The sequence below is a fragment of the Phoca vitulina genome, unplaced genomic scaffold (assembly GCF_004348235.1).
Source record: "Phoca vitulina isolate PV1807 unplaced genomic scaffold, GSC_HSeal_1.0 scaffold5, whole genome shotgun sequence".
Lineage (NCBI taxonomy): Eukaryota > Metazoa > Chordata > Mammalia > Carnivora > Phocidae > Phoca > Phoca vitulina.
The window spans coordinates 72,738,950-72,758,975 of NW_022589708.1; the positions used below are offsets into that span (position 1 = coordinate 72,738,950).

The following is a 20,026-nucleotide window of genomic DNA, read 5'->3' on the forward strand; positions in this document are numbered from 1 at the left end:
ATAATACCCAACTCCTTAACTTGGCATTCAAGCTAATCTCTCTAGCCACGTTTCTTCACACTTTTCCTGCCCCCAACCATGGCAACCTAGGCCACAAGGGGACTTCTTTGGCCTTTCCTCATGCTAAACTATCATTTACTGAAAGTGTCAACCTCTTCTCTTGGCCCTCGGGATGTTTTCACACTGTTTCTTCCTCCTGGGACACCCCCATCCTGTCTACCCCGAACCCTTCCCTTGGCTGACTCCTAATCCCCCCTCCAGGGCTCAGCAGAGAGGAGACTTTCTCCAGCTAGTGCTGGCCCCTGAGCTTTAAGACTGGAGGAGGGAGTCTTCATGTGTGTGCATGAGCATGCCACTCCCTGTCCATCCCATCACAGGGCTCTGTAAAATAACTTCTTACTGACTCTTAACAATGTGCCATGCATTATTCAAAGTGTTTTACCATATTAACACAGTTAATGATTCCTATAACCTTCTGAGTGAGGTGACACTCAGATTTTGACACAGATCGAGAAACTTGGGCAAAGAGAAGTTAAATCAGTTGAAGTCAGCCAGCTAGTGAGTGGCAGAGCCTGGTGGGAGCCCAGGTAGTCTGAGTCCCGCGTCTAGCCCTCAGGCAGCGCTGCCTCTCTCCCAGCCTGCTCATTTTCTCCAATTAAGTGGTTCTTTTTTTTTCCCCATGTGATCAATTTTTTATTTTTATTTTTTTAATTTTTAAATTCGATTAATTAACATATGTATTATTAGTTGCAGAGGTAGAGTTTAGTGATTCATCAGTTGCATGTAACACCCAGTGCTCATTCCATCACGTGCCCTCCTTAATGCCCATCCCCCAGTTACCCCATCCCCCCACCCCCCTCCCCTCCAGCATCCCTCAGTTTGTTTCCTATGATTAAGAGTCTCTTATGGTTTGTCTCCCTCTCTGATTTCATCTTGTTTTATAACTGGAGGTGGTTTCATACCCTAAGGGACATTTGGCAATGTCTCCAGACATTTTCAATGGTCCCAACTGTGGGATGGGGGTGCTACTGGCATCTGGTGGACACAGGCCCTGGGAGGCTGCTAAATATTCTACAATGCACAGGATGGTCCCCACAACCAAGAGTCAGCCCCAAATGTCTGGTGCCAAGGCTGAGAAAAGCTGCTCCATCTAGACTGCAGACCCCGTGCGTTTTCTTTCTTTCCTGCCTCATGGAGCCTCCTCCTTCTTCCCCAAGGGCTCCTAACCCTGACATTCCAGTGCAGTCCTTGGTCCTCCTCTCTATCTCATTCAGCCCAGGGCTTCCACACTAGTCCTTCTGAGGATTCTCAAAGGGATATCTCACATTCCCTACAGCCAATCAGTGGAGCAGCCCCACCTCCAAAATACCTCCAAACCCATTGCTTCTCACCACCCCGACAGATGGTGCTGCCCTAGCCTGGGCATCTCACTCCCAGATCAGTGGTGCCCCCAGTCCCTCTCCCTGCTGCATTCCATTCTCTACCTGCAGCCAGAGCGATCTGCCTGCAGTGTAATCCCACTGTGGGAATGCCCTGCTTGAAACCTCCAGGAGCTTCCCATTCCACAGCATGAACTCCAGCCCCTTCCTGTGGCCCCGCATCCTCCAGCACACTGGCATCTGCAATGACACCTTCTCCACCTCTCCCTGGGGCACTTGTCTCCGTTCTGACCCTTTAAGACCCCATGTTCTTTGTGCTAGCTCCTCCCCACTGTGGCCTGGCCCTTCTCATCATTCAGGTCTTAGCTCTCAAACATCTTCTCCTCAGACCCCTGGGTTCAGTCTGCCCCTCGGATGCCTCCTCCTCCATCGCTCTATCTCCTCATTCCTGTAGGATTCATCTGACATGTGTGCCCATTTACAAGGCCAGGGCTCTGCCTCTCCAGCTTGCTGTCAAATATGCTGCATCTTATGCAGTGCCTGGTGTGCATAAATATTTTTAGGAATTTGATGGATCTGGAAATTGTGGCAAGAGGGAAGTTTGTCCTTGGGAACAACCAAGGTTCCTTCTCTTGCCAACTTCCTCTCATTCTAGATTCTGCCTCCTCTTTTGTTCTCATTTCCTTTCCTTTCTGCTAACAAAACCACGAATGCATATGTCAGTTGCCTACTCAACATCTCCACTTGGATGTCAACTGGCTTCTTCAACACAACATGGCCAAAACGGACCCCTTGAGTGACGCTCCCACCTTCCCTACCCCGACGTCCCTGACCTGGCTTTCTCCATCTTAGTAGATGACAGGACCATTAATCCAGCTGCTCAGGCCCCGAATCTGCTAGTTACATAGGATAAGCTCCCAGCCTCATATCCAATCAATTGGCAAGTATTGGCTTCCTCCTCAAAGCAAATCCTGATCACTACTCTTCACCACCTTCACAGCTGGTACCCTTGCCCAGGCCACCATGAACTCTGCCCCGGACTGTCATCCCTCCCCTGTCTTCCCAGCTTCTAATCTCGCTGCCCTACACTCTGTTCTCCTCGGAGCAGCCTTTTAGAAACAAATCAGATGATTTTCCCCCGTTAAGAACTATCCAATGATCAGTTATTATTCTAGTGGTTTTATCCTCAGAACAAAATCTAAGTTCCTTACCTTGCCCTGAAGACTACTTATAATATGATGTCTACTTACTTCTCCATCCCCAGCTGGAGATCCTCTTTGCCCCCTGCCTCCAGCCAGATTGGCCTTTCTTCTCTTATGCTACAAAACTCTTTCCCTGCCCCAGGGCCTTTGAGGCCTCTAGGTGGAATTGCCCCTCCACCAGCTCTTGCTACCTCCATCTTGCTGTTGTTCAGATTTCCCGCAGACATTCCTTTTCAGGGAAAGCTTCTCTGACCACTCTCCTGAAAATGGCTCTTCCACAAGTCCAAAACTCTTTATCACACACCATTTCCTTTGGCGATGTATAACTATCTTGTTTATTTATATGCTTTTGGGATTCTGTTCCCCCACTGGTATGAAAGCGCTGACCTCCTCTATCCAGGTGGTCACTGCTGTATCTTTAGAGCCACTGGTCTGGTGCATTGAAAGAATGCAATAAACGGGGCACCTGGGTGGCTTAGTTGGTTGAGTGTCGGACTCTTGGTTTCATTTCAGGTTCTGGTCTCGGGTCGTGAGATTGAGCCCTGCAGTCGGGCTCAGAGCTCACTGCACAGTCTGCTTGGGTTTCTCTCTCCCTCTCTGTCTACCGCTCCCCCCATGTGGACACACTTTCTCTCTTGCTCTCATAAATAAATACATCTTTAAAAAAAAAGAATGCAGGGCGCCTGAATGGCTCAGTTGGTTAAGCAACTGCCTTTGGCTCAGGTCATGATCCCGGAGTCCTAGGATCGAGTCCCTCATCGGGCTCCCTGCTCAGCAGGGCGTCTGCTTCTCCCTCTGACCCTCCTCCCTCTCATGCTCTCTGTCTCTCATTCTCTCTCTCTCAAATAAATAAATAAAATATTTAAAGAATAAAAAAAAAAAAAAGAATGCAATAAGCCATGTTTAGTGAATGAATGTGGGTTAAGAAGGCTTTAGGGCCTGAGCTACAGCTCCTGACAATAGTGTTGGCCTTTCAGTGGGGACACTTGAGGAACTTTTTCATTATGGAGACTGAAGCTATTAAAACTCCCCTGAAGACTCAGGGCTTTACTGTTTACAGAACACTTGCACATGGTTTCCCATGTGAGGATGACTCATTCGTTTAATAAATATTCACTGTGCTTCTACTGTGTGCCAGTCACTTGCTGATGGGATAGCATGTGGGGTGGGGCCTCACAGCTCATCCATGGGCTGTTGCTTGGCTTCTTCAGAATGGCTCCAGGCCTGTGGCTGCGGTGGGATGAAACACCAGATTCAGAACTGGGGGATCCATTTGTGTCTTGACTCTGCTACTTGGGGTGCGTGGTTTGATGCAAGTGGCTTAGGTTCTCTGAACTGTGGCTCATGAGTAAAATAGAGATAATGATAATAAAGAGCTTGCAGGCTTATGGCTCTCCTCCTTTGGTGTCTACCATCCATGCTCCAGCTGTCCTGAATCCTCCTGACCCCTCTGGAGGAACTCAGGCACTCTGCCTCCCCACAGCCTAGCCTGATCTACAACCCTCCTCCCCCAGCAAAACTTTCCTGGGGGACTTTCTGTTCCAAGAGACCGCCTTCCTGCTGGCAGGTGCTTATCCAATGAGCTTATTTCTGGTAACTTGTCAATACCTGCAGCTCAGCTAGGGTGTTATCCTATAGAAACATTTGCATTTGCGGGGGAGGGCGGTCAGAGCTTTAAATCGAAAGGGAGGATCCTAGTTCTGCAGCAAGCAAATGAGAGAGAACTTTCTTGGCAGAGTGAAGGGGCCCCTTTGATGTGACCCTTGGATCACACCAGGAAGGAGTTGGTTCTCAATCCAGGTTTGTACCTAGACAACAAGAGTGAGAGGGCTGTGTGGTACCTGTGGCAGGGAGGTGGTCAGTTAGCTGGTCACCTCTGACCACTCTTACCTCCCTCACATCAGTTTTCCACGCTGCAGCCATGGTGAGTCCTTCAAAACATACATCTGATTGAGTCAACCCTCTGCTTAAAACTCTCCAGTGGGTTCCATTTCTCTTAAAATAGAAACCCAAATGCTTAATCCAGCCAGCCATGTTCATCACTAGGTGGCTGCCTCCCTTCCCAGTCTTACCTCTCCAGGAACTGGCACCTGGTCTTTGCATTCCCATGCCTGGGTCTCCTCTCATTTCCTAGACAGGGCCTTGTGCCCTCCTACCACAGTCCCTTTGCACAGGCTGCTCTTGCCTTTACTTCTTTCCACACCTGGATCTTTGCCTAGTTACCTCCTCCTCATCCTTCAGATCTTAGGTCCCTCATGATCCTAGTTGGGTTTTTCTCTTCTGTTTTCATCATCTAATTGTGGCTTTTCTTCCAGTTTGTGGTGATTTGCTTAAAATCTTTCTCCCCTCTCCAATGGAAGCTTCAGAAATCAGGATCGTTTTTCTCACCATTACCTGATACATAGACTAGTTGGTGCTCAACAAATATTTGTTGAATGAGCAAACGCACGTATGAAAGGGGAGGGAATGGTCAGAAGCAGCTGCAAGTTCAGGAGAGGCATCAGGGAGACTCCGCAGCTGCCCTGTCCGTCCACCTTGCCTCTGTGTGACTGTGCCTGGGCATGCCTGGAGCAGGTAGCTCCTGGCCATGGGCCACAGTCCCAAGGAGGCAGTCTAGGGCTGGCCTTTATGCCAAGGCAGCCCTATCAGAATTCCCACATCTGATGGAGGAGTGGATTCCATGCACAGGAGGTTGCTCTGCATGAAGAGAAGATCTGAACACATAATGAATGTTGTCGTTCGCTAGGACCGCACAGCCCAAATACCACAGCCTGGGTGGCTTAAACAAGTTTATTTTCTCACAGTTCTGGAGGCTAGAGGTCTAAGAGCCGAATGTCAGCAGGTTTGGTTTCTCCTGAGGCCTTTTTCCTTTCCTTGCAGATGGTCGCCTTCTTGCTGTGTCCTTACATGGTCTTTTCCTCTGTGCACAGGCTTGTCTGTGAGGACACCAGTCCGATGGGATTAGGGCCCACCCAACAGCCTCACTTTAATTTGGTTGCCTTTTTAAAGACCTTATCTCCAAATATAGCCACATTCTGAAGTACTGGGGGTTAGGACTTAAACATACATATTTGGGGGGGTGGGTGGGTGGAGAGACACTTCAGCCCATAACAATGGGTGATGGAAGTGGTTCATGATCTGATCCCAAATTAAAACATCCAGAATAGAAAGCAGCCCCAGACACGGACCTAAATTGTTTTTGAATAAGACCAGCTCCATGACCAAACTTGTCCCAGAAAAAGCACACCACTATGGCCAGGGAACCTGCTACCTATTTCCCCTATCAATTCAGATCACATTTCCACGATCGGTAGGTAGTTTGCTGGGAAGCCATTGCCTACACTGCCCTGACTCCTTCAGAAGCTAACAGGTAGGCAGACCAGGTCTCCTTTGCTTTCAATTCATCTAGTTCACACCTAGTCCTGCTCTGGGGGTAACAGACAAGTGGCCATTGGGAAGCTGATTTCCTTTTCTGGGGAAAGAACCTTCAGGGCTGGCTTCTCTGACAGTGGCTCTTCGGAGAAGTGGTTTTGAGGAGGGGTTAGGCAAAGTTTGGAAGACAAAGGGTGGGCAGAGAAGCTGTGGAGAGGTACCACCCAGGGAAGCTGGGGGAGGAAGCAGACCCCTGTGCCCAGCAGGGTTGGCAGAGTTGGGGAGGCAGGACCTGCTTGCAGGATGAAGAGGGTAGATGGAACACGCGTTAAGAAAAGCAGTTTCAGGATTCTGTACTTTTATTACATTCACCTTCTTTCAGGCAAGGAGAATGTGAATGGGTGCATACACATGGTGCTCACTGAGCGCCAGTCCCTGGGGACAGAAAGGGGAGGTAAGACCCAGTCTCTTGCCTTGAGGACCACCTCCTAGCTGGGGAGAGGCATGCGTGCACAGAATGCGACTCACTGTGGTCAGAGCCCAGCCTAGCACCCAGCATGGAATGATCGAGGTGGCGCAGCATAGAGTCAAGGACAGAGGGGCCCAGGCCTCCTGAGATGGACAGGGCTGATCCCACCTGGGGAGGTATGGAGGGCTTCTCGGAGGAGGCTGAGTAGGGGTTTGCCAGGTTGGGAGTGGGAGGGACAGAACATGGCAAGCAAACGAAAAGAGCGCTGGCAAAGGCAGGGGGCTGCCAGTGGTGTGGGGTCCGTACCCACACGCTCTTAGAGTGTGGGGTCGTGGGCACATCTGCACCCTGGCCACTTTCTGATTGTGGCCGACATCTTACTTCAGCCTTCTATCTGTGCTTCAGGCCTCCTGCATTCCAAACCTAATTGGGCATGCCTGGTTGTACGGTCCTTTATGGTGTGCACAACCCTGTCAGGCATCCAAAGACGGTGTGACTGGGAATTTGGTATTAAGCTGTATTATTGAGTTCACAAACTCAACTTTCAGAAATCTAACCAAACAAGGGATTTGCAAAGCAGTTTCAAACAGAGCAGAGCCAACTACATTCCCCATGACAATCAGCTTGTTTACCCCTCGAAGGTACACTCTAACCGCTGTTGACATGCTCATTTGCATGCCAATACCCAGAATGCTTTTCCAGCCCCACTGAGCTTGGATTCTGCCAGGGAGCTGAAAGGTTTATTTACACATACAATACATGACAACTTCATTTTCCGAAGCATCTTTCATACAAACCGTATCCCAAAATGCCTTAAGTTGGTGAAAGAATTTCACATCCTTTTAGAGGTTAAACCCTTCTTTCTGGGCTGAGGTAGAGTTGAGATAACTGGTACAGGCTCAGATTCACATTTTAATTAAGATACTGGGAGGAAATGGGATTTCAGTTATTCAGCAATGTGTCATAATGTGCTTCCTAGATGGGGCCAAGGTTATGAAGAGAAATCATGTGGCCAAAGAGAGATTAGTAGTTGTCAGAGCAGTATGGAGAGCTCCTGTGTAGACCAAACTAAGGATCACAAAGGGGCTTTCAACTGACTTCCTTATGGCTGGAACTCCTTTGCATTGGGGCCCGAAAGATGACATGAATATAGGGGCTTTGGCCATAATGCCGCAGGTACTATAAACATACATGGCTACATGCAATTGTCCAATTTTAAGAGTGTAACAGAAAAAAAAAAAGATGTGAATTGGTAAACTCGCAAACTTTCAGGAGCAGGTGGGCTGGGTTTTGATAGCTGTTCCATAGTGAAAGGGGAGACTTCCCTGCCTTTTTCTCCCCAGAGGAAGGCAATAGAAGAGTCCTTTAGGGAAGCCACATTTGTACTGTGTAGGAAATTGCCAGATTTTGTGTCAAATGCAACTTTTAAAATGGTTTGGTGTCTTATTTTTTGAATTACTTCTGTAGACAGTAGGCTTGGATATTGGGGTGAGTAGGAAAGGAGGCCATGATGTGAGAGATATCCTGGTTATTTGAGATGGTTATGGGTACCCGGACTGTTGCCTTGGATGGACAACAAATTAACAGCTTCCAAAGCTAACTCATAGAGAGGAGGAAGCATTTTGAAAAGGTTAAGAACATGGGCCCTGAAGTCAGACTCCCAGATCTGGATTCCAGCTTGTCTGCGGGCTAGCAGTATGAACTTGGGGAGACACTGAAACTCTCTGTACCTCAGTTTTTTCTACTGTGGAATGGGGATTACAATAATTCCTACATCATGGAGTTGGTGTGAAGATTAAGAGGGCCAATACATGTCTGTCAGTTAGTGAGCATTCAGTAAGTGCTAAATTATCCAGTAAGTCTTGGCTGCTATTATTTTTAATACCCTACAACAGCCCTTCTCAAATGCTTTGGTCTTGGGACCCCTTAACATTCTTAAAAAAGCATGGAGGACTCCAAAGAGCTTTGGTTTATGTGGGATATAGCTATTAAGATTTACTATATTAGATATTAAAGCAAAAAACTTAAAAATATTTATTTATTTTAAACAATAAACCCATTCCTAAATGTTTATAATAAAACACAGTCCTGAAATGTTTTATGTAACATTTATGTGAAAATAAATATAATTTCCAAAACAAAATATTTAGTTGCAAGAAAGACATTATCTTGTATTTTTGCAAATCTCTTTAATGTCTGGCTTCATAGGAGACAGATGAATTCTTGTATCTCCTCTGCATTCAGTCTTTTGTGATATGTTGTTTTCCTTGAAATATATCAAGAAAATCAGCCTCAGACAGATATGTAGTTGAAAATGGAGGGCCATTTTGATAACCTTTTCATTTAATTACAGGCAGTTTTCTTGAAACTGTACCAAAACATGAAAAGGGGTAGTTTGTTGAATGTTAGTTACACTGTGGAGTCTGAAATGATATCAATAAAATTTATGTCCTGTTACATTTCAGTCTGCTGGTCTGCCTTATATTTTGAATGGATCTTTTACCCATGCCTGATTTTGTAGCCCCACACATGGATCATCTGGAAAATGTTGGTTCACTGAGTTAATGCATCATGCAATGCTGATTCATTTCATTATATAATATTAAAAAATTTGTTAATGTCATCATCTCATTAGAAAAATCCAAGTATTGAGTTGGTGGGAATGCAAGCTGGTGCAGCCACTCTGGAAAACAGTATGGAGGTTCCTCAAAAAGTTGAAAATAGAGCTACCATATGATCCAGCAATTGCACTACTGGGTATTTACCCCAAAGATACAAAAGTAGGGACCCGAAAGGCTACGTGCACCCCAATGTTTATAGCAGCAATGTCCACAATAGCCAAACTGTGGAAAGAGCCAAGATGTCCATCAACAGATGAATGGATAAAGAAGATGTGGTATATATATACAATGGAATATTATGCAGCCATCAAAAGGAATAAGATCTTGCCATTTGCAACGACGTGGATGGAACTGGAGGGTATTATGCTGAGCGAAATAAGTCAAACAGAGAAAGACATGTATCATATGACCTCACTGATATGAGGAATTCTTAATCTCAGGAAACAAACTGAGGGTTGCTGGAGTGGGGGGTGGGGTGGGAGGGATGGGGTGACTGGGTGATGGACACGGGGGAGGGTATGTGTTCTGGTAAGCGCTGTGAATTGTGCAAGACTGTTGAATCTCAGATCTGTACCTCTGAAACAAATAATGCAATATATGTTAAGAAAGAAAAAAAAGAAGAAGAATGTAGCAGGAGGGGAAGAATGAAGGGGGGGAAATCGGAGGGGGAGAAGAACCATGAGAGACGATGGACTCTGAAAAACAAACTGAGGGTTCTAGAGGGGAGGGGGTTGGGAGGATGGGTTAGCCTGGTGATGGGTATTGAGGAGGGCACGTTCTGCATGGAGCACTGGGTGTTATGCACAAACAATGAATCATGGAACACTATATCTAAAACTAATGATGTAATGTATGGGGATTAACATAACAATAAAAAAATTAAAAAAAAAAAGAAAAATCCAAGTATTGAGAAGATGTTAAGTTTGCAGTGATGGGTACATGTATTCCAATGTTCCAATTTTTGCTTAAAACCTCAATTTTATCACCAGCAGCAACTATTGTCAGTTCTTTTTCAGTTCTTTTTCTGAAAGGGTGAATCGGTCACCCTGCATCGGGCTCCCTGCTCAGCAGGAAGCCTGCTTCTCCCTCTCCCACTCCTGCTGCTTGTGTTCCCTCTCTCGCTGTGTCTCTCTCTGTCAAATAAATAAATAAAATCTTTAAAAAAAAAAAAAAGAACATTCTTAGGTGCAACTAGATACTGTTTTTCATTGTTGTTGTTGTGCTGGGTGTGGAGGGGTCAAGAATACAGTGACCACTGCCTTGATTTGTCTAAGGTGCAGGCAGTTTTGCCCACCTTTGCTTCTGCACCATCAATGCAGAGGCCACACAGTGAAAAAGACAACTGAGATCTCAGTATTATTATGGAAATAGTTTTGGCTTCTTGGACCCCCTGCAAGGGTCTCAGTGCAGCCCAGGGATTCGTGGTTCATACTTTGTGAACCACTGCACTCTACCCGGGGGTAGTAATTGGTATCCAGAGTGGACATCTGGAGTTTTGTCTGCTCCTCATCCTTTGTTTCCATCCAGAGACCCAACCCCCATTTATTGTGTTCAACTGGAGCCTCCAATCATAGGACCCACCCAAGTGCCACCCCTGCCCCAGTCACAGGATTGGCATGTGACCCAAGCAGAGTCAATCCATGGCTAGAATGGTCACCACTGTGGAAAACCTCTGCCACCCCTCTAGGACTGCCACCACGTACCACTTGCCATCACTGTGGGGCTTTGGTCAAGAGAGAGACACTCTTGCTCTTTTGTCAGGGCATTTAGCTGGGATGAAGTAAGCCTGGAGCTGATTGTTGCCATCTCCCCTTTTTGCCTACCTCCTAGCCCCACACTACTCCCACCCTGCAAGGAGAAAGCCTGTCCACAGCATGAAAGAATAAGGCCAACACACAGAGAGGAGCAAAGTCAAAGGATAGGGAGAGAGGGCGAGGTATCTCACCACATTGTCATGTCCCTGGACCTCCTGAGGACAATTCCATTTGAAACTTAATGGGTTCTGTGAGCTGATAGACATCTTTTAGCTTAAAGTAGTTCGAATTCAGTGTCTGACACTCAATAGAGAGCTGGGATTAGAAGAGTTAGCAAGTGCCATGAGACATTCTTAACCCCTCGGAGAATCTTCAGGGTGAAGGAGAATTTCAGAGAATGTTTCCTCCCTGGTGGGTCAGAGCAAAGCATCACAGATTGCACAGTTCTGTGAATGTGTGTATGACTCCCTCAAAGAGGCATGGCTAGGCCGTCAGTCAGGGAGGACAAGCAGAGATGTTGTATCCTGAGTCTCCATGCAGGCCTGAGCATGGCTTTCCAGCAGGTGTGGAAGCACTATTCCTGCTGTCCCCAGGAGGCCCAGTGCCGCTCCAGGAAGAGCCAGCTCATGTTCCAGTTGTGACTCACGCTAGAACAACAGGTGATGAGTTAAGAAACATCCACCCACGTCTAAAAGTGCCAGTGTGGCCAGAGGGAATGCATGGGCAACAACAGTGGTCCAAAAGAGTAGTGGTCCAGGGAATCTTATTTAAGTTGTACTGGTCACCTGGTCAGAACCGATATTCAGTTTCAGGGACAGACAGTCATACCTGTCCCAGGTCTGTTCACAATCCCTGGATTGTGTTCTGAATTGCTCATATATGGCATAGATTACCGCATCACTCCAAGTTCTTGGCTGCAAACAACCGAAATGAATTCTAGCTACTTAGGCAGAACAGGTATTAAATGGAAGGTCATCTGATAGTTCACAGAATCAAGGGGAATGGCTGGAAACCAGGCAGGCAGGAAGAGGAGATATAGCCAAGGTCTCACCACTGGGCAGTCTAGTTAGATGCCACCTCTAGGGCTCCCACCCTGGACTAGCCCTCCCATCATTGTCATAGGTCATCTGCCATCACTCGGAGGCTCTTAACTTTATGACCAGATGAAATAATGTCTGACAAGCATCTCCATGTCCCTCTCCTCTAGAGCAGACTTCTGGGGGAAATGTTGGGCCCAGGTCCTGTGCACCTGCCTGATCAGCTGGGGAAGGGGACAAGTTAATATCTAGTCCCCACTAGATCTTCTAGTGAAAAGCGGGACCCTGCCTGGGAGAACTCCCACAACGTTCAAATGTCTACCCCAGTGGATGCCTGCTTTCTTCCAGAGCTGACTTTAATTTATATTTGACAAAATAAAATCTAGATGATGATCAGAAAGAGGGGGAATGCTGATCAGAAAAAGAAAAAAAAACCCCACTGATGTCAGTTACATTCCCTCACTAAGGAAGGGGAAACCAAGATCCAGGAAGATCATGATTTGTCTAGAGATATAGAATTAGTTAGGTGCATAACTGGGTCTGGACCTCAAGTTCTTGACTCCTAGTCCGGTGCTCTTTTCTCTGCAGTCTTATATTTTTGCAGGAGCATGGAATTGCCCAGAGAGCTCTCATCCAGGTCAGAATTTGTGTTTGTTTGCTAAGGCTGCCATACAAAATACCACAGACTGGGTGGCTTAAACAATAGAAATTTATTTTCTCTGTTATGAGGGCCAAAGGTCCCAGATCAATGTGTCAGCAGGCTTAGTTTCTTCTGAGACCTCTCTTCTTGGCTTGCAGGTGGCCCCCTTTTCCCTGTGTCTTCACATGGTTGTCTCTTTGTGTGTGCATATATCTGGAGTCTCTCTTATAGACACTAGTCATATTGGATTAGGGCTCACCCGTATGACCTCATTTAATTACCTCTTCAAAGACCCTATTTCCAAATACAGTTACAGTATGAGATACTAGGTTTTGGGGTTCATGATATAAATATGGGGGCAGGGAGATACAATTTGGTCTGTAACAGAGCCACTCCAGAAATTCATAACACCATGGAATCAAGGAGACAGACAACTACTTCTGTCTGGCACCTTTTGGTGAACAATGAGCCAATGGAGGTAGCCTTTGACTCCCAGGGGTCCTAACAGCCTAAAGCTCAGTGGGACCAGCAAAGGAAGCTCCTCACTGCAGGACTGCCCAAGTGACCCCTACTTGCTCAACTCATACCCAGTCTCTTCAGTTGTCCCCTGACTGTGGTGGCACAAGACAGGACTCCTGAGTGAACACCTTCCTTACTCACTGCTGCCTGAGTGGATGACAAATGGCTCCCTAATATACTTCGGTAGGCACTTCCCCCTCACAGATAGCAGCTTGGATGCCAGGCTGGGAGGCATCAGGGTTAACACCTTGGATTTCTTTGGTTGTTTCAAAGAAGCCTTCTAGAGCCAGGGGTTGGATTCATAGTGATGGGATAATCTAAAGCAGAGCATTCAACTTCAAGATAATCTGTCTCTCCTTCTAGAAACACCAACTTTTTTTTTTTAACCTTCCTTTTGTTTCAGTATCTCCAACACACACACATTTCTATTAATATATTAGTATTAGAAACTCACCTAGGGATTGCCATATGTAAGGCTGGATTCATGAGGTTCTTGCCTCACTGCAATCAGCTTATTCCTTACTCTGTGGGTGAGCTCAGTTCTGAAATAGTCTGGTAAGATAGTTACTCACCCTCATAGTTCTGAGTTAAGGACAGATGGCCCCAGGCAACACTGGTCCGTGCTGGTGAGACTTCCTGTAGCCTCCCCCTTACTCATGCCCCTTTTCTTGCCCTTGTACCTCTTCCCTTAGTTCTCAGGGACTTTCTGCTCCTTTGCTCTTCCAGAGTCTCCTCAGAAAAAATGAATGATGTATTCAATGGCTACTACTCTCAGGGGTACTTGTGTTGAACCAAATATGAGGAGCCTTAGCAAAAAGGAATTGATTTCTAGTATCAAACTTACAGGCATTGACAAAACTGATAAGGAGTATGCTTCAGGAAGAATCATAATAGTGGTGATGAGTGTGTGTGTGTGTGTGTGTGTATGTGTGTGAGTGACTGGGGGGATGCCACCTCGGGCTCCCTTTAGGCACCACCCATGGACATGACTGAAGAGGGATCCCAGGTGTCTACAGGTCATGAGACAAATGGATAGAATATTCTTGCAAAGCCTTCGGTGGCTTTGTAAACTCTGCTCACCCAGTAAGACGGTGACCAATTCACCCTTTCAATCCATATGCCCAGTGCTGTATAGACTAGCTGCCATGCTCCCACTCTGTGGGCATTTTTGGTATCTCTCCTCGTATCCCCCCCGCCCCCCCACCAAGGCGCACATATTCAGTGAAGGATAATTGAAAGAAAGGTAGAAAGGTGTGCTCAGAGCTAGGCTACCAAATCCTGGCCCCTATGGACTGGCAAAAAAGATTCAACAGAAAACACATGGGTCTACATCGATGGTTCTCAACCTTAAGTGCTTTTGCCCCCAGAGGACATTTGACATTATCTGGAAACATCATTAGTTGTCACCCTCGGGGGGAAAGGGGCCCCTTGGCATCTAGTGTGTGGAGGCCAGGGATGCTGCAGAACACCCTGCAATGCACAGGACAGGCTCCCATAAGGAAGAATTATTTGGCCCCAAAATGTCAATAGTGTAGAGGTTGAGGAACTGGTCTAAATGAAGATGGAAAGAGGACTCCAGTTTGGACTTCTGGGACTCCCAGCACTGGACAGTGCTTGCAGAGGGGAGCAGTTCCTTATCTTCTAAATGACTAACTCCTGGGAGTCCTGGAAATGTTTGCACTTGTGTGTGTTCTCCAGGCCCTCCGTGATAGATTCAGGTCTGAGCCTGTTTATAAGTGGTCACTTGTATCATTCAGTAAATTATTCAGCACCAACTATGTCCCAGGCACAGCTCTAGGCAGGACAAGTAACAAACAACACCTACAACAACATAAGTTACCATTTATTGACACTTGGCAGACTTGTGCTTAGCATTTTATGTGAATTGTATCGTCTAATATTGCACAACAACCCTGTAAAGGAACTATTTAACGTAATCCCTGTTTACAGAAGAAGAAAGTGAGGTTGAGGAAGAACCAGTGGCTTGCCCAAGATTGTAAGGAAATGGTGGAAATGCATTGCAAAGTCATGCACTTGGATTCTAGGGTCCATATTCCTAGCCACTCAACTGCACAGAGAAAAGAAAGAGGCTGCCCCTGAAATAGAATCAGGCGTCTGCATGTGGATTAGCCACACTAAATGGTAATTTCCAGGAAATTTCATTCTAACTAAGTTTGATTTTAATTTCATAATTTGACTTGCAAGCCCCAAAATCCAGCTCAAAAGAGTGTGGGCTCAAAGACTGGATTCTGTGTCCCTAGATGAGAAGCTCTGGTTTCGGGTAGCTCCCGGACCGGCTGGATGCGCGCCCTGACCTCCTCCCAAACCATGCAGCGGAGGAACGACTTCGGTCCCGACCGAGGCAGGGTGAGGAGTGTTTGAACCGAAGCGCGTTGTCCCTCCAAAGCCCATCGGCGCTCCTCCAGGCGGCGGCTGGCTGCTGAGAGCTCTCGGGCGCCGCAGCCGCCTCCACTCTCCCCAGCTCTGCGCTCTCGCCACCGTCTTGGTAACCACTGCGGCCGCCGCAAGGAGGCTGCGTTTTCTCCAAACGCTCTCCAGGACAGCGCGTCAGAAAGCGCCAAGGCTGCTCTTCTGGGAGCGGGACAGGGAAATAAAGCCTTGCGTAGGGAAAGCTGAGAGGAAGAAAGGCACGCTCCTAGGAGAACTGGACCCGCTTGGACCCCGCTGGCAGCAGTGGCTCTGCAGCTTCTATGAGCAGCTGGGAACAGGACGGACCTCGGCATAGGGTGACAAAACTGAAGCATTCGGGCTGAGGAGTACGCTTGAGGTTGGGGGAGAGGTGCGGTGTCCAGCCTCTTCACATTCCTCCAAGCTCCACTTCCATCTTCCTCTATAGCCACCACCCTGTCCCCAAGCCAGGGCCCTAGCCGGCCCATCTCCAAAAATGCCTTTCTGGTGGAGAGGTCTGTCACTGAAAGCTGGAGAGAGCCTGTACCAGTGCACCTGACGACTCCCTCCCATATCCAGGGAAAGAGGTGGTTCAAAGTGAGCCCTTCGCCCTTCGCATTCACCATGCACCTGTTTCCTGAAGGCCGAGCTCCCCGGGGCCCCAAACCTCAGTCAAAGACAGACTGGTGGGTTGCAGGTAGCTAAAGGATACGAAACTTCACTCACCCAAGGGTTCTTAGAGCAGCGTGTCAGCCAAAAAACTCAGCGTCAGAATCATTGATAATAAAACATTAGTTGGGATTCGATTCCCAGTATGCCTCAAAGCACCTTGGCTTCCTTTATATTGGTACAATGCCCCCCTCCTGGGAGTCGGACGACTGGTCTCGGGTGAGACTGGGGAGGGTGCAGAGAGGCGGGTCAGACCGACTCTCCTCTGTCTCCAGCACAGCCCAGGAGTCTTGCTCCAGGAAGAACCGGAAATGGCCTATGGTGGGAAGCCAGATCGCACCCGCCTTTATTCTAGGAGAGGTGGAGAGAGCGCCTACCGCTCAGCTCGACTGAAGGAAAAGACCATTTTAGAAATGAACCCCGCCTGTGTTGAGCAACCCTAACTGGAGCGCCTTTCATGAAAGAGGCATATGTTTGCTTTGCCTGGACATTGGAAGTCCGGGGCTACCCCAGTGTGTGTGGGGGGGGGGGAGGGGGGTGGCAGGGAGATGTCTGGCAGGAAAAGAAGTGGCCCAGGTTTCCAGGAGGCGGAATGGGAGGCTTCTGCAGGCCGTGAGAACCCAAATCCGATTTCCTGAGCAGCAGAAATACCCCACTTCCGCGGCTGTGCGCTCTCCGCCTGGACGGAAACCCCAGTACTTCCTTCTCCTCGTCCACAGAACGAGTGAAAACCCCGCATATCTCCCCAAGGAGGATTGGGGTGTGGATTCTAAAGTCGTAGTGGACTGTGGGGGTGTAAGAAGAATGGGTGAGAACATGGGTCCCGGAGGCACGGGCGCCTGTTACACAGGGCCCCTGGAGGGGACCGCGGCGCCAGATCGCTCGGGGTCCTCGGAATCTTGGCAGCACCGTCTGACAGAATTGGCCTCAAAGCAAGCCGAGGGGGCCGTTCCAGAGAAGGCCGCACCATCTTGTTGGGAATTTATCCCTAACAAATACGGTAGATAAAAAAATAAAAAATAAAAAAAATAACAAACATGTCAGAGCGCAGCAAAAGACTGAGTTCTCCGGCTCTCTGGTGGGAGTTAGTCGCTGCTCATGGGGATGGCGGTCGGGACAACCAAACCCGCTGGGCTGCTGGTGGGGCGGATCCCCGGCGAAAAGGGGCGCTGCAGGGGTCTGGACCTGAGGCACTGCGTGGGGAGCGTTCCTTCCTTTCCTTCCGACTCGGTTCTCTGCTCTCCCCGGTACCCGTGCACCTGGCCGGAGCTCGGCAGAGACTAGGGAGCGCACGGGGCAAGTGGGGCACAGAAGGCAGAGTCCTCGCGGGGCGGAGGGTGCGGACAAGGGCTGGCGGAGCAGCAAGATGAGGAGCGGAACGGAGCGTGGAGCTCGGACCTGCCACCCCATCCCCGCCCCGCCCCCACAGGAAGCCCCAACTCAGGTGGGCACCTGTCCAGTCCTGAGTGGAGGCCTGGGGTCCAGAGCCACGTGGATTTCTAAGAAAAAAAAAGTTTATTTAAAATTTTGTACATAAATAAATAAATAAATATCTTCTGGTATTACAGAGACCATACAATGACAAGCTAGACCGGGGCGGGGGCGGGGTCTGGGGTCTGGGGAAGAGAGGGGTCGCCGGGAGCGGAGAGCCAGGGTCTCATTTAGGGAAACGCAAAGCGTCTCCGAAACAAAGTGAGTCGGTTTCCCCGACACGGATATCACGGGCGACGATTTCTCTCGTGGGAGAGGAGCTGCAGGGACAGCAAGGCCTGACTGAGGGACAAATGGGCCCACTGAACCTCGAGGAGGGGACGGAAAGGAAAAGAAAAACAGTAACAACAAGAGTTCGCAAATGTGTGTGTATGTCTGTGGTGGGGGGGAGGCGGGGTGGATAAACGACGGCAGTGAAGAAGTGGGGACGGAGAGAAAGATGTAAAAAAAAAGGGGGGGTGGGGGTGGCGAGCTGGCGTCCGAGGGGTAAGAGGCCCCGCTTGACTCAGGGTGGAGGGGAGTAGAGGACGCGAGAAAGCCTGAGCCAGTCCAGAGAGGTCAGGCGAGGAGGCGCCAGCGGCCAGCAAGGCTCAGGGCCGGCCGGCATGCCCTCCAGGGCCGCTGTGCTGCATCGCTGAGAAGGACTCCAGCGTTTGCAGGATTCACAGCTTGGAGTTCGCTTTGGACGGCTGAGGGCCCTGGGTGGGAATACCAGCGTCAGGTTTCTGCCAAGCCCTTGGCGCTGCCCAGGGCCCGGGACCTCCGCAAACCCTTGCCAAACCCGTGCGTGGCCGCGGTTTGGCAGCGGGTGCCTGGGAACCGGTGCTTCGTCCCACGACCTGTCTTTGAGACGGCAGGGAGGGCCTGGGGTGGGCGACCTGGGGAGGCGCGCGCCTAGGGAGTGACCGTGAGATCCCGGTCATCTTTCCCCGAAGAGGACGGAGACATGGGCAATTCGTCGTCATCCTCGGAGCACTTGGCTGAGGAGAGCGACGCGCATTTGCAGCTTTGCGGTGCGCCAGTGCCCGCGCCCGCGCTCCCGCTGCCGCCGCGGTGGTTGCTCCCTTTGCCCTCCTTCTTGTGCTTCACCCGGCGGTTCTGGAACCAGATCTTCACCTGCTTCTCGGACAGATTCAGGTAGGTGGCGATCTCAATGCGGCGCAGGCGGGACAGGTACATGTTAGAGGCGAACTCGCGCTCCAGCTCTAGCAGCTGCGTGCTGGTGAACGCGGTGCGCATCCTCTTGCTGCTGGGCAGCGGGTTGGAGCTGCTGTCTGGAGGGGGTGGGGTGCAGAGAGGGAAGCTATCAGACTCCTGCGCTGTGGGCCCTATCCTCTCGTACGTGACCAGTAGAATCCCGGGACTTTGGTCTTTCACCTACCTCTTTGCCCCAAACGAGACGCACAGCAGCGTTACCGCGGGCGCCTCCTTGCTAAGCCGCGGGACCCAGATACTCCCAGAGTCACGCAACCCTGGCACTACTTTATGGAGCGCCCTGAACCTCAGCCCTCGTTCGCTCCTGCGCGCCCCCTCCGAGACCTGGACCTCCTGCCCTCCCCCTCCCTCCTGGGTCCTGTCCCAGCCCTCCATCGGCACACCACCCTATTCTCCTCAGGGTCCCAGCATGACTTTCATCGTCCCCAGGACGCCTAGGGACCCTCACCCCCCATCCCTGGCTCGCCAACTCTCATCAGGTCACCCATGCGCTGTCCCACTGCGCAGCGATTTGGCTTACCCACGGAGATGCAGTGGAACTGCCGGGGGTCGGGCAGCGGATAGGAGGTCTGGTAGAGCGCGGCGGCGGCAGCGGCGGCAGCGGGGCCGTGAGCGACCCCGGGCGACACGGCCGAGTGCTGGCGGCCTAGGGGCGTGTGGCAGTACTGCGAGCCGAAGGGCGGGAAGGATGCCTTGAGCAGAGGCAGCGCGGGCGGCCCGGGGGGCCCGTGCAGCTGCGAGGCGGTGACGCAAAGCGGGCACACGCACAGCAGCCCGGCCTTGCGCGCGTGGCAGGCGCCGGGCGAGAGGCCGTGCAGCGCGTGCGGCGGGGGCACGGCGTAGGGAAAGAGCGGCGGCGGGCTGCCCTCCGGGGCCTTCTTCTCGCCTGCCTCGCGCAGCACCAGCGAGTCCACCAGGAAGGAGCGCGGCATGGCCCCGGTGCGCTGTCGCCCCGCCGCCAGCCGTCTCCCTGCGCCCCGCGGACTTCGGGGCTCTCCACGCCCTTCCCCCGGCCGCGGCCCCGCGCTGTTGCCTGTTCGCGGGAGGATAAAGGCGCCGCTGAGGCCGAGGCTGAAGCTGCGGTGGCTGCTGCCGCGGGCGCCGCGCGGAGAGCTCGGGGTGCTGGCCAGCGCTAGTGGTGCTGAAAGGCGCCGGCGGCGCCGCTTAAATAGGACTATTGCCATGTGATGGGCTACGCCAGGAGCGGCCGGGGCCTCTCAATAGGGTTTTTGTGCCTTTTCTCTTGGCA

The 20,026-nt window shown here is 50.2% G+C and overlaps 1 protein-coding gene across 1 annotated transcript; it reads right to left on the minus strand.

Moving 5' to 3' along the window:
- Window positions 1-18,456: 18,456 nt before the first annotated feature.
- GSX1 (GS homeobox 1) lies at window positions 18,457-19,709 on the minus strand. The gene is made up of 2 exons (XM_032402515.1): window positions 19,298-19,709; window positions 18,457-18,836 (listed from the first exon to the last, which is right to left on the minus strand). Exons 1-2 carry the CDS (start codon window positions 19,707-19,709, stop codon window positions 18,457-18,459), a joined length of 792 nt encoding a protein of 263 aa, XP_032258406.1.
- Between the last annotated feature and the right edge of the window lie 317 nt (window positions 19,710-20,026).

Excerpts from the sequence above, each read along its gene's own strand:
- GSX1 (XM_032402515.1), bottom strand. The coding sequence starts at position 19,709 with ATGCCGCGCTCCTTCCTGGTGGACTCGCTGGTGCTGCGCGAGGCAGGC. Across the intron at positions 18,837-19,297 it reads GTTCCACTGCATCTCCGTGG|ACAGCAGCTCCAACCCGCTG; the intron begins GTAAGCCAAATC and ends CACCCCCTCCAG.